The following is a 14,129-nucleotide window of genomic DNA, read 5'->3' as shown; positions in this document are numbered from 1 at the left end:
GTGATTCTGATGTACTGAGGACAAGATCTACCTGCTGAACTATCTAAACTATTAAACTATGCTGGATTTTCTGGCAGATGGCTGCTGCAGATTATTATTTTTAGGTCACAGAGCAGACACTGGATTGTTCTGAGGTTGATCTGACTGGGATAGGGTTGTTGAAAGAGAACCTGTTAAAGAGTGTCTCTCTTGGGTCAGACCAAATAGTCTAGTTTCCATAGTGACTAGTAACAGTTTTTGGTATCATCTAGTGGGTCTTGGGACGTATCCATGCTGTACAAGTGGTTTTGGACTGCTTGATCTTGAACTGTCTTCTTTGATTACCCTCTGTTCTGATGTGTTCATGTGCTGTGTTGGTGGTATGTGCTTGTTGAATTTCTGTTTTAGGAGTAAATAAAACTCTTGGTTCAGTTATGTGATCCTTCAGGCACTCTGTTAAGAATCTGTCATTTCTTTCTACTTTGGAAGGATTCCATGCAGATTAGAGTTGAGATTACAAAGATTGTCTAGAAGAAGGGATAGGAGTTTTCCTTGCCTGTAACTGCAGATTTAGATTGGATTTTGTTTTGATAGCCTTCATGGGAGGTTAGATTTAGCCCATTAGACTGACGTAGGTGAGCCACTGTCTGTTGAGCCATGAGGCAGTCCATGCTGTAGCGGGACAGGTTTCATATATTTGCAGAATTACATCCTTTCAAATTTCTTCTTTCAGGATCATGTTAGAAAACTTCATGGTTTAGCCTGCCCTCTCCATGTGTTTCTTGTGCTTTACATGTGCTTTGGAGCTGAGCACAGTGGTACAATGCCCACTTCATTAGTTTGTCTTCCTGGCATTTTGTACGGGGGATGGTCCTGTGTTTTATGGCATTTCTGGTTTGGGTGGTGATATCTTTATCAAGATTACTGTATGTTTTTGGTTGAACTTTAACCATGTTGCCTGCCCTAGGTTTCTAGCCTGAGCCATTCTCTTACAGGTGCTTACCTTTCTCCACATGCTAGCTAGGGTACATTAAGCCTTTAGTTTGATTATCTTCAATATAGTTAGGTCGCATACCTGTAGTAACCAGAATTAGACCATTTAGCATGAAGAGGAAGTGGAGATTCCCATGTAGCAGGATGATTTGTGTTAAAATTAATGCTTTACATTTGCTGTACATTTTTTTTTAACAGATAATATTGATGTCTGCTTCCATCAACTCTAAAGAATTAGCTGATTACTTTGCACTTCCAGTTCATAATGGTCTGAATCCAGTCTGTGTATTTAAGGTGGAAGGCAGACCTTTTGCAGTTGAAGAATATTATCTTGATGACTTGAAGGAAAATTTTGATTTCCAGGTATTGTAAATACAACTTCATTTCTTTGGACGTAATAAGAAATTGGAACAGTCAATTGACAACTGTGTAATAAAATGACGTATAACCACTTTTATATTGCAATTCTAGGTAAGAATTAATAGATGAGGATGAAACAAGAGTCTTCTTATGAGCAAACTAGTTCCCTTCACATAACAGCAATGTTTCAATAGTATGAGGCATTTTGTTTGATAGTTTGCGTTCAAGATGAACAATGTTAAAGTGTGTGCAGAAAGTAACATAAAAAGACTTAGAGATCTCTTTGAATATAGCGGACAAAATCAGGGAATATTTCCTGGGTTAGTTCATGTTTATTATGTAAAAAGGCAGAAAGTGGTGTGAAATGAAGAGAAAACAAGCATTTATGATTAGAACTTCAGTGTTATCAAGTTGGCTTCTCTATCAGCTGAGGCTTTCCTATTTTTCTTTTTTCTTTATTTTTTTTTTTAGTAGAGCCAGAGATATTATACAGTAGTTTTGAACCTATTTCTGTTGTAACTATGGAGGCCACCATGGCAAATGTGTAATTTTGAGTAATGAAAATGTGTTAGAATAACAGATACCTCTCAGTTCCCTGGTGCGCTGTGCTGGAGTGCTGCTTCTCTGATGCTTCAGGAGGAGGGTAGATACTGGCTGAAGATGAACATGTTTGCTTTATCAATCTTTAGCTTATAAGCTGCACCAAATGTATTTTGTATATTTCTGTTTGTAAGGCTCCTGACATTGTAGCAAGTATTTATGTAGACATCAGATAATAAAGGAATGAATGTAAATATGAGTTAATCTGTTCTCTGTGGTTTTGTAATAGGAGTTTGTTTTACATTTGAAAAACAGCTGTGTAGGAATTCACTTGAGTGAACTCTTTCAGTATTATGGTTCAAGGCAAAATAAACAGGTTAAAGCAGAGTAGAACAAATGCACTCAGACCTGTATTATGATACCCAGTCTAAAAATAACTGGGACGTGAGTGTATAATTATTGGTCAGTTTTGATAATTCAAAACACTATTAGAATGTTATTACAATGAAGAAGATGGGGTATGCACTTAAAAAAGCAGCAGTGGGTGAACACAATGTTATTATTTAGCTTTCATCCATCAATTCTGCAGAAAATAAAATAGCAAAATAAAATAGGTAGTTGGAGAAACCAGAAGAAAATAATTGCTTCTGCTGTACACAGCACAGGCCAACTGGTTATGCCTCAACACAGGCAAGCTGAAATAAAAGGCTGTTAACTGTTGAAGTTTTAATGCAAACAAAAAAATAAACTCAATGCTTGTGGCAGTTGGCCCATCAGTATTTGTACATTAGTATGGCAGCTCAGACAGATAATATGGAAGAGATTATGTAATACATGGATGGGGTTTTTTAAAATATTTTTGATGATCACAACAAAAAGATAACCAGGAAATTGAGTAAGAAGCTTAGTTCAGTCAAGTTGGATTTGTCATAGCTGCACTTGGAGCTGAATGTCAACTTGCACACCTTTCACCTCAGAGACCACGAACAAAGGAACTGCTTTCAATACTTAGGCCTTTTTATATGTTTTATTTTCTCTGTGTTTTTTATTCAAAGTTTTCATTTGATTCTTTATCTTGTGTTGTCCTATCTATAGCCATTCTGTTTCTCAGCAGGATGGGGAGAGTATGTTTGTCCAAGATGTTTCTTGTGCCTTAGGGCAACAATAGAAGCATATAAGTGCTCTTGATTTTCTTTTTTTAATATATATTAAAAAAGGATGAAATTGAATTCTAAAGCACTGATTCTTAGTCTTGGTCTTGTTTCTTATGGTGCTGTGTGTGAAGATTATCTCTAAATACTAGTTAAAATTAAAAAATTAAAATGTGGAAGGTCTAAGATGATTTGTGTAACATCCTAATAAAATGGAAGTGGAATGTGAATGTTAAGGCAGTTAATGAGTTAACGCTGCCATATGGAGGCAGGAGCACATCTTTCATCATGCTAAAATCTAAATCAGTTAGATAACTGCCTGAGGTACAGGCTTCAGACTTTAGTTCCTGATGTTTTATTTTCATCTTTAAAAGCCTGTAAAATTTACATAAAAGAACACAGCAGTTAAAAGTAAATGCAGTCTTTGGTCTTTAGATAAGCAGAATTTTTCTAAGTTTCCTTTTGATTTTAAAATTAATAACTATAAAACCAGATTACGTAAATCTTAAACTCATTTATTAAAGCATCTCAGTCAAAATCAGTTAAGTCCTTTTTAACTGTCTCTGGGCTGTGAGGTGTGCACCTTTGTCCCTTTTCAAAAAATCTTAAAATAATTTGATGTTACTTTATAAGTGTAGAATCCTTTTGTGAATCCTGCAGACCTCTTGGCTTTAATACATCACTCATTTCTGCATGGGATAATGTTTTAAAACTGTGCTTGAAAATAAAAATTTTGGAGAGTCATTTTGACTTGAATAATTTGTCAATTCATTGATGCCATTGTGATTTGGAAGATGAATAAAAGTGTCAGTCATCATTTTTTCTTCTGTATGCCTGTTTGCAGTAAACCCTCTGCTGTGGCTAGACAGACATCTAGCTGAATCAAAGATAAAGCTTTCTACTTGAATTACTTCATTTGTAGGAAAGAATACAAATAAGAGGGGAAGAAGGGAGGAACATTTTTCAGTGTAGCACTGGCTTACCCTTGCCCAGATACTGGGTCATTTATAGTTGTGCTGTTTAATTTGTGAGTGTTGGCTTACAAAAAGTAGTTTATTTTTCTTTTGGTGTAATGGACTTCGTAAGCACGTTGTTCTGGATGTTTAACAGAATTGTGATTCTGTCCTACCAGCAACCTCTAACCCCCAAGAATCATTGAAACACAGGTTTCATGAAAAATGCATGAAGGCTCTATCTATAGGCAATTTTAAAGCTACTTGTGTAAATGCTTGCCTGTTGTTCTGGATGGTGTTGGAGATATGAAATGCAAATTTAAAAAATGAAGCAAAGTGCAAAAATGCAAGCCATTTTTGGCTTGCAAGGGTGAAAACTCCTTCATATCCATAGAACTGGAGTCAGAGTCCTGATGGAAGGTAGTGAGCTGCTGTCAAAAGCTGTTCTGATTATGTTGTATTACTTCAGTCAGGTTTGACTGGGCTTTTGGATTTGCTGTTTGTCACATTGTTACCTTTTATTAGGAGTGATGTGGAAGCCTTGTCGTGTTAAAGAATACTAAAGGTACAATCAGTAGCAAAATTGAAAAGACAAATTGGACAGTTATTTAAGCAGGGATAATATAAAACAAAAAAATCTTATGTTCAAGCAGCCCAGAAGAGGTAACTTTCTTAGATTTTTCACATATACTGGGGCAAAAATAACTGTGAAGAAAACAATTGAGTATTTTTGAGGTTTCTCATGGGCTAATGAAACTGAGAACTGAGGTTGCAGTAGCAAATGCTGATCTGAATCAGTGTTGCCAGACTGGTGCTAGGAGCAGTGCTTTTGTGATTGTTATGAGCTCCTTTACAAAGGGAAACCGGTAGAAGAATAACTGATTTCATTTTAATAGTTTAGATAGTTCAGTTGTCTGTGATTTTAGCTCTCTGAAACACTTGGTCCAGTAAAGAGTTTGTACTACCATGAGGAGAAGCTCTGAGAATGAAAGGTGAGCAATGATTAAAAGCCATTTTGCCCACCAGGGAAAAATGTGTAATACTATAGACCTTTTTCAAAGCAGGTCTAGTTTATTAAGAGTTTTACTTTAAAAGTGGAAAGTGATTAAGTTACTGTCTTTGCTCTGAGTACTTGATAGTTTGTGTTCTTAAATACTAAAGCCTTGAGTTTGTACAGAATGCAAGGAAACAGTGTAGACAGAATAATCATGGTTCTGTTGAGCACAACAGAAGAGTAATTCTTTGACAGGGTATGACCAAAACCACAAGACCCATTAAGTGGAAAAACAATTTAAATAAGAAAGAGGTATATGATTTGTGTGTGGGCAGGTAGAGAGAGCTGCGTAATAGTAGCTGTGAGAAGCACTGCAATGTCCTTGTCCCCATTCCTCCTTGTCATCCTGTTCCCACTGGTTGTGATCAGTCCCATGTGCTTGACACTTCAGAATAAGGAGTATGTCCTGCAAACAGCTGGAGGGTGGCTTAGTCCTTAAGTAGGTAAATATCAGAAGTATTTCTTTAGCATTAAAATGATAGGATGCTCGAAGAAAGATGTCTATTTAGAAGGTAATGAGTGTATCAGATGAAGTTACTTCTTTGTACAAGCTTCTGTACTGGATCAATTTTAATTGCAAGCACTTGACAAATTGAAATATATATGTGAACTTCAGTCTTTTAGCCTGTTACACTAAGTTAACCTCATTACCTTCTCCACACAGCTTCATCCTCAGAGCCTTGGGGAACCAGTGATAGAACAGAAAATGTATCAAGTCGCAGTGTCTCTGATTCAGTCATTTGATGAGTTAGAAAAGAGGAGCAATAGGTAAGATATAGTTCAAGATCTGGAATCAGTGGCTCTTGGGAAAATGAGAAGCTAATTAAGCAACAGCAGCAGCCCATGATTATTAGTGGAAACTTAATTTTACTTGCATTTCTGCCTTTATTTTATATATTTGTTTGATTTGTACCCTCTGTTCTTAAAGTGCACATCCTGCCCTGGAGTGTGACTATTAAAGGCAGCCATGTCATATGGAAACTATATTCTTTCTGTAGACCAGAGCTGAGGAGTATTTATGTCAAGAATTAAACCAGAGCTACTATTTTATATTAAAACCTAAAACATACATTATTTCATGGAAAAAAAGGATAAATACTAGGCATTAATTTTCACTGTCTGTTTAATGCCTTAACGTAATTTGAAATAAGAAAATACTGGATTTTGCTGCTCTGTGTTTTGTAAATTGATGTTTAGTATCTGAAAATGTAATAAAGGTGCTTCTACAACTTTGTCTAACAGTGAGTGTGTATTAAAAGTTACCTGATTATGACTAACTCCATTGCAGAATGAGAATGTTTCTTTTTGTCATAGTTTTGAAGAAAAAAACTAAACTTAATGCTCTGGTTCCAGTGTTTATCTACTGAATTTTTCAGAAGGCATAGCTGCAAATAATGGTTGAAATTTCACTTCCTTAGGAGGTTTAAATAATGCATGTTACAAAAAGTGTGCACTTCTGCTTGTTCTTCCAGAATGAAATAACTTGGGGTAGTGAAGCAGAATGAGATTGTAAAATTAATGAAGCTGTGTTTTCTTAGGGAGAAAAAGAGCTTGAGTGGCACATTAGAACATGGCAGCGTGCTTGTGTTTTTACCAGGTGAATATTTGTCTTAATAACTTTCTTTTTTGTTATTTGTCATCTAATGAGCTTTCTTCTGGCACTTCTTCCAGGGATTTATTAAACACATACTTAAATGAGGTTCATCGGTCTCTTTGGGCGTTTTTTCTTGGAAACTTTTTTAATTGTGGCAGTAACTGCAAAAGTTGTGAGTCAAAAATCAAGTTATGTATTTTTAAAATAATAAAATTAGTTCTGTAGTTAATCTGTAGAAATGGAGTTGCTCAGTTTTTTGATGCAATTATTTGTTATTGTAGGAAGTTCCTAGGATTCTTTTAGAGATGTTTCCTTATCCGCATATAGTGCGGTCTTTATTTAGATTGTTACTGTAAAAGTTCAGATTCACTTTTTTCTTTCCATGTACCTTGGTTGGTGTAGTTGGCATGCTCATAATCACGTGTGATGACATAGCAATTAATGATCAAAAAGCTGGCTACACATAGTTAGAGTCTTCTGTAAAGAATAAAACCTAAGTTGTCTTGCATAAAAATTATTGTAGGCTTTTGTTTTGACTGTCATTCTTATTTGAACCTATTAGCTGGATTTTAGAGGCAGTGTAACTAGCCTGCAGAGTAGTTTTCCTGAACATCACAAATCTGTTACCTGGTGGTTTCAGGTATTCTTTTACTTCATGAGCTGAAAATTTGTTAGTTGAAAACTTTGAAAAGACTTGGTTATGTTCAGAGTCACCTTGAATTCCAGAGTAGCTGTTTCCTTGGACACAGCAAAGTCTGTCCCTACCAGGACTTTCTTACTCTGTAAAGTGTTTATGGATGTCGTTTCTCTGCTGTGTTGAGCTCAGGAATAGGCAGGCCAGGGCTAGAGCTGGAAGTACAGCACACCAGCTCCAAGATACACTGCGCTTGCAGAGTAGCTTTCAGTGGCGAGTGTTCCCCATCAGCTGAAAAGTATTAGAGCTGCCTTTCCTAGAATCACCTTCTCTATAAAATTAATGGGTAGAAGGAATTATTTCATTGTGTCAGTGTAAGGCCCATTCCAGTTTGTGATTAATAGTCTAGGGAGACCATCTCTGTTGCCTCTGGCCTCTGGTATTGGTGTTTGTCTGGTGTGTTTTCAGACTTCCTCAGGCCCTCTGGGTCTTCGTTTCAATCTGAAATTACTCTTTAGCACTTTCAAATCCTAAGTCTTTATCTTTCACTTTGAGGTGTTTTGTTTTGGGTTGTTTGTGGGTTTTGTTTGTTTGTTTTTTGTTTTTGTTTACTGTGCTGCTATCCCTGATGGCTTATAACTGCCAGTTATACACTGATTTTTATTTTGTTTAAATAAATTTGGTAAATTTGTGGAAACCTGTGCAGGTAGTGCTTTCTGAATGAGCTGGTACACTCAAGTTTGTGTTTTATTTGTTCAGTGTTTGACCTTGTGTGGTTTCAAACTGGATACTTAAGACTGATCCTGAACACAGGGTTAGCAAATACCCCTTGAAATTTTCCTCGCAAATGTTTTTATACAATACTGGAGAAAAGGGGAGGAGAGCCCTCAGTTTACAAGATGGCAGCTGAGACAGAGCTTTGGGTTATTTTTTACACATTTAACATCCACATTTAGGATGTTGATTTGAGATGCTTAGATTTTTTGAGTGCTAAGGATTACATAGCATTTTGAACATTAAAAATAACACTTCCACGGACTTGTCAAGTTAAGTGTGCAGCAGCAGCCAGAAACAGCAGTGCTCTGCTCAGGATGCTGTTAAGTGATTTTTGCCCACTGTCTTTGAGGAACTCAGTGATGGGGCAGAATCTGCTTCCAGAAGGAGTTGCAGCTGTCTGAAGCAGGATGCCATGTTTTCCCTTGTAATTGCCTGTCTTGTTCACTGATTATTTTTTTTTGTAATGCTGCCAAGTCTTATTCTTTACAGATAAATACCCTTCAGTATTCAACTCTCCTTTTTTCCCAGAGCTTGTCTCTGTAGGTAACAGGTGGTAGAAAGTGCTATGTTACACTGTAATTTTCTTAACATACATCTTCATAGGCATGAATATGTTCCAAGTGATCTAATTTTCTGTTGTACTTGTGTTGATCTCTTTTTGTCTGTTCTATATTTTCTTTTGCACTTCTCCATGCCCTGCTCTCCTTATTGTCCTTGTATGTTTGCCAGACAAAATTTGTTACTAGTTCCTGTTTCATTCCAGACCTTTTTTTCCTATTGGGATCCTTGTGTTCTGTAGGTGTCATGGTCAGTCAACTCTTGTCGTTTTAAAAACTGGTCAGCAGATACTGCCTGCTGTGGCTAGTCAGTAATTACTAGGCTGATCAATAATTACTGTTAACAGTGATGATGCACAGTCTGCTCTGCCAAACGTGAATCAAACCTTTTAGTTCTTTTTAATCATAAAAACAACCTCCAGGAAAGTCCAGGGTTGGACAGATTTTTGAAAGTGGGGCTTTTGGAATTGAAGTCTCAATAAGAAGTAAACTAAGTTGCTCAGAAAGGTTTGTGTCTGTGGAGGTATTCAGGAAGATAGAAAAATCCCTTAGTCATAAGATTTCCTCTGGCAGATGAGAAATGCATGCCCCAGAAAATGGGCACTGGAATGGCCAAAGGTGAGGTGGCTAAGACAGAAATAGCTTTTTTTTTTTTTCCCCCTTGGCCCTGCTCTTTGAAAGAACTTGTTTTGGTGGAAATACCCAATTTTAGCCTAAAGCAGACAGATTCTCAGCATGTGGTGAGCACTGTCAGTTGTGAGAAACTGAAACAAGGGGTAATAATGGGATATTGTCAAATGGCCTTTAAATCTGGTGTTGCACTTTCACTTTATTAAATGTAAAATCAATGCCAAATGGTTCTTGAAAAATTGACTCACTGGGTTTCAGTGACTTACTACATTTGCTGTTCAACTGTTCTACCATTTTATTATGTGGCATAAAAGAGGTAATAATGACAAGCAATTAATAATTGAAATAGATGATTTAGAATTATTCCTGATGACTAAAATGAAAAATAAACTCATGATTACTTTTTCCCTAGGTTTAGGTGAAATAAGATACATGCACTCGTGCCTCTCACAGAAGTATAAAAGGTAAGTTAGACGAAATTTGTTTCAGTTCAGTTAAATCTGAACATGAGTCTTTCAGCTGTATGAGTTCTAAGTACATAATAAGGTTTAGCACAGAAGTGTAATCAACTTCAGTATTCTTGCATCAGTAAATATTTCACGAATGTATTTTCTTTAGGTGGCAAGTGTACCCATTTCACGCATGTGCAACGTTGGAGGAACAAAGTAAAGTATTTTCAGCTACAGTTCCTGGCTACAGAAAAGTAAATATTTTAAAAACCATTACTTTTTTAAAGTATGTGAAACCTTTGCTAGAGTAGTAATAGCAAATAGTAATGTGTTTAAGTAATATTAGCTGTTCTAGCTCAAACCATTTTGTGAGGACAAAGCACTTTTGTTTTTCAGTGTGTAAACTGATGGAGTTTCTTACCAAGCTGTTGTTTTAACTGGTATTGAGACCTCAAGAGAAGTGCAGTAACTGGAAGTTACCCGTAAACTATTGCATGATGCTGTTTTTATCCTTCAGAATGGTTTGAGCATGTTGATTCTTGCACCTGCATGACAGGGGAGTGCTGCTGGTGGCACTGAATAGCAAAGTAGTCCCCCAGTACGGGAGACTCTGACCCACTTTGTATCCCAGGTTTTGGCTGCTGCCTTGATTTTCTTCATCTGTCATCACTAAGAGGGTATTGCTGCTAATAGTGTGATGTTTTTGTACAGAAAAAGCACCAGGAAATATTTCCATTCTTCCTTGATACTGTCCTATGCTATACTACTTTTATTATGCTTTTTTTTGAGCTCAGAACAAGAAAACACCAGTTTTTTTGTACTGTATTGCCTTGTGTGGTATTGCTTTTTTTAATATGCAGAGCAGAAATGCTGTGTTGCCATTACATTTATATTTCTCATAGCAAATTGGATTTTTCATGTAGAAACATTAATGTGAGTAATTTTTTGTTTATGCATTCATTGCTTATTTTTTGCTTCAAAACTCAGGTTATTTTAGCTACCAACATAGCTGAGAGCTCTGTAACAGTTCCTGATGTTAAGTATGGTAAGTTGTCTAAATCTTGTGATTCTGTATACACTGTATTTGTAATATTTTCCATACTTGTGCTTGTTTAGGTCTCAGTGATGTGTTACTGTTCAAAGCACTGCTGTTGGAGTGTTGAATTCTTTCTTTCACAACAGAGAAATCTGAATATATGAACAAATACAGCTACTGAGTGGGAGGTTGGTTTAAATCTTCACTAAGGGGTAATTTTAAATGCAGTAACAAGCAGAGCCAGACCTGATGTCACAAGTTAAGCTTTTTAATCACATTCTGACTGTTTTGAAATAATTGCATCAGTTTAAGTAAATTTTGATACAGAGTTTCTAAATGCAGAAATGATTGCCTTTTAATGATTGTCATCTACAATGATTTATTATATTTATGGTAAAATCTATTAGCACTTTGTTTAGTATTCAGAATATCCTGTGTCTGATTGTTTATAAATCTGATGTTCTCCTTATTGCTATTCAAGTTGTTTAGACTTTACTTTTCTGATAATACAGATTATTCTTGTGTATTTCTTTCCACTGCCATGAGGAATTTTTTTTTTTCTTCCTTGCAGTGATAGATTTCTGCTTAACTAAAATTTTGTTTTGTGATAAGGAAACTAATTACCAAAGTTTGAGACTTTGCTGGGCATCTAAAACAAACTGTAATCAAAGAAAAGGTAAGATTACAATAGGTAATGCAAAGGAATTTTAGAAGCTGACCTTCAAGAAAAATTCTTTGTTGCTTTTTATTGTATTAATAGTAAAAAGAACAGATTATTTTGGCCATTAATACTTGATAAATCTTCACCATGTCAGGATATAAAAATGTGATTAAAAAACTATGAGTGAATGGTTTTTTTCCCTCAAGTATATTTTCAGAGGCATGTTTTGTATTTTATTGAAAAGTATAAAAGATTTTCAGACCATGGATTCTTTGTTATTTAATAGCAATTTTTTTGTCATGGGCCACTTTAAAAAGGAGAGGTCAGTACTGCTAGGTATTTATTAACTGCTTGTGAGTTTCAGCAGTAAAAAAACTTTCATGTGTATATGTCACTCTTAAATGAGTTGAAATATCCACAGCAGTGTTTCTAGTTTACACCAGTGTTCACAGCACAAGGATAAATAAGATTTCCTGTTGGCTTTTCAAGTAAGACAGTCCGCTTAAATATCAAAATCTTTTTAGCTTCAGTCAAAAATAGTACTAAATAAATTAATAGCAGTGACATCTTCAGATACAAAAGTACTGTTATTTTAAGTATTATGAAGTCTTCACAGTTACAGCCGGGTGCCAGGTGCCCACCAAACTGCTCTATCACTCCCCTCTCCTCAAACTGGACAGGGGGAGAAAAATGGTGGCAGAAGGCTCAAGGTTTGAGATGAAGACAGGGAGATCACTAAGCAGTTACCATCACAGGCAAAACAGACTCAGCTTGGGGAAATAAGTTTAATTTTATTACCAAACAAACCAGTCTGGGGTAATGAGAAATAAAGCCAAGTCTTAAACACCTTCCCCCCACTCATTCCCAGGCTTGGATTCACTCCCAGTTTCTCTACCTCCTCCTCCCTAGTGGTACAGGGGGATGGAAAATGGAGATTTTGGCCAGTTATCACACATTCTCTCTGCTGCTGCTTCCTCCTCACACTCTTGCATTGTCAGATCTGGTTGAAGTTTCCAGCAGCTTCTCACAGAAGCCACCCCTATAGCCACCCCCTTTCAAGACCTCACTGTGAACCCCAGTATACAGATTTATTTCTATTTGGTTCAGGGTCAGCATAGGTCACAGCAACCAGGCAATGTACAACCAGTAGAAGTAGCATTTCGTGTAGAAGACTGGGACTTGTTATGCATGTCATTTTACAATATGGCCTGATTCTCTAGTGGAGTATCCCACAGAGAAGAGTGCCCTTTAGTTGGTTGGAGTGAATGGTGTTTGGATTTGTGAAGATAGACTTCTGAATCATTGTGTTTTCTGTAAATAGTAGATCATGAAGATGTTTTGCTGTTTATCATTGTATCTTAGAAGTAGTTTATATTGAAGATTATTTTCTAGCTATAGAGTCAAATTGGAAATGCCTGTTCAACTGAGAAAAATGGCAGTTGATTTGGGGGCAGTTATGCGAAAGAGGTATTTGAGTGAAATACTTACGTAAGTCTTTTGTTAGTTACTGCTCCTGTGAAAGCAAAATGTTTTTGTCCTACCCTTATGTGTCCGCTGGGCCTGTCTGCTGCAAGAGAGCAGAACACAGTTCAGCCTGCAGCATCAGCTGTCGTGTGCTGCTCAGCTGCCCAGAGGGTTTGTAGATGGATGCGTTTGGAAAAAACTTGGGCACTTCACAAATTGGTGATTTGTTCTTCTATGTGAAGGTCGTGCTGGACGTGTTTCCAAAGGGTATTGTTACAGGCTTGTACACAAGGCCTTCTGGGCAGACTGTATTCCAGAGAAGTCAGAACCTGAGCTGCTGGTAAGGCTTTTGGGTTTAGGGTTAGGTTTTCTTTAATGCATGTAGTCATAGCAGAGAAGCTTTGCTTTGCTTTACTTTCCCTGAAGACAATTGGAATAGTTACTAATTGCTGTAGCAATGACTAGAATTGAACGTGATAACTAATAGACAAAGGTCATTCCACATAGTTGCCTTATAGAAAGAGATGCATTATAGCAGTAAAATTAATGTGGAGTAAAAATAAGCAATCTGCTTAAAAGGAAAAAAAACCTAGTTGTACAACAATTAATTTCAGATTTTGCTAAATTGTAAACTTTAATGTATTTTTTAATGTAAAACACTTTGTCACACTTCCCATGGGGGGAAAGTAACAATAATCTTGTCTTCCCTTCAGCATTGTCCATTGGGAGCTACAGTCTTAAAATTAAAGAAGCTTGATATAGGGGAACCAAAAGCCTTGCTGGCGACAGCTCTTTCCCCCCCCAGTGTGGGTGACATTGAACGTACAATAGTTCAGCTGAAAGAGGTAGGCTTCCTTTTAGTGTTGTTAAAATCAAGGTAATAGGAACATACTGCAGAAGTGGTTTTCTATGTAGTTAAAGTAGTAGTAACCTTAACTGGAACCTCAAATATAAACTCTGTCTAGATAGTCTTTCACACCTTGGTCTGTTGTTGGGTTACCATCCTCTTGAGCATCATTTCTGTAGTTACATCTTAAAAAGAGATTATAATTTCATCAGAGAGTAATGATACTATTTGAGGACTAGCATCTGTGGTGAGAAAGAATAGAAAAATAGACAAAAAATAACTTGAACTCTCTAAGCGACAGTGTTTATGAATAAGTAATAAATCACACTCTTACCCTGTATTATTATTTTAGAGGTCAGCCTGAAGATACCCTTCTCACCTGTACAAGGAAGATTGTGATTTTGATTTTCATTTATGAAGTTGATAAGGAGTAGAATCTTCATTGCATTA

General features: G+C 36.5%; 1 protein-coding gene across 5 annotated transcripts in view; it reads left to right on the top strand.

The window, feature by feature from the left end:
- TDRD9 (tudor domain containing 9) overlaps window positions 1-14,129 on the top strand; it is a 70,351-nt gene that overhangs the window by 32,235 nt on the left and 23,987 nt on the right. For 4 of the 5 annotated variants that reach the window (XM_048307813.1, XM_048307810.1, XM_048307814.1 and 1 more), the window contains 9 exons: window positions 1,171-1,335; window positions 5,695-5,798; window positions 6,569-6,627; window positions 9,635-9,686; window positions 9,841-9,925; window positions 10,659-10,716; window positions 11,279-11,383; window positions 13,075-13,172; window positions 13,546-13,677. In XM_048307813.1, coding sequence (XP_048163770.1) covers window positions 1,171-1,335; window positions 5,695-5,798; window positions 6,569-6,627; window positions 9,635-9,686; window positions 9,841-9,925; window positions 10,659-10,716; window positions 11,279-11,383; window positions 13,075-13,172; window positions 13,546-13,677 — 858 coding nt within the window. The remainder of the gene's footprint in view (window positions 1-1,170; window positions 1,336-5,694; window positions 5,799-6,568; window positions 6,628-9,634; window positions 9,687-9,840; window positions 9,926-10,658; window positions 10,717-11,278; window positions 11,384-13,074; window positions 13,173-13,545; window positions 13,678-14,129) is intronic. The other variant, XM_048307812.1, reaches the window with a different exon arrangement.

The sequence above is a fragment of the Corvus hawaiiensis genome, chromosome 6, assembly GCF_020740725.1.
Source record: "Corvus hawaiiensis isolate bCorHaw1 chromosome 6, bCorHaw1.pri.cur, whole genome shotgun sequence".
NCBI classification, from domain to species: Eukaryota; Metazoa; Chordata; class Aves; order Passeriformes; family Corvidae; genus Corvus; species Corvus hawaiiensis.
This window is presented reverse-complemented; position numbering and strand designations above follow the sequence as displayed.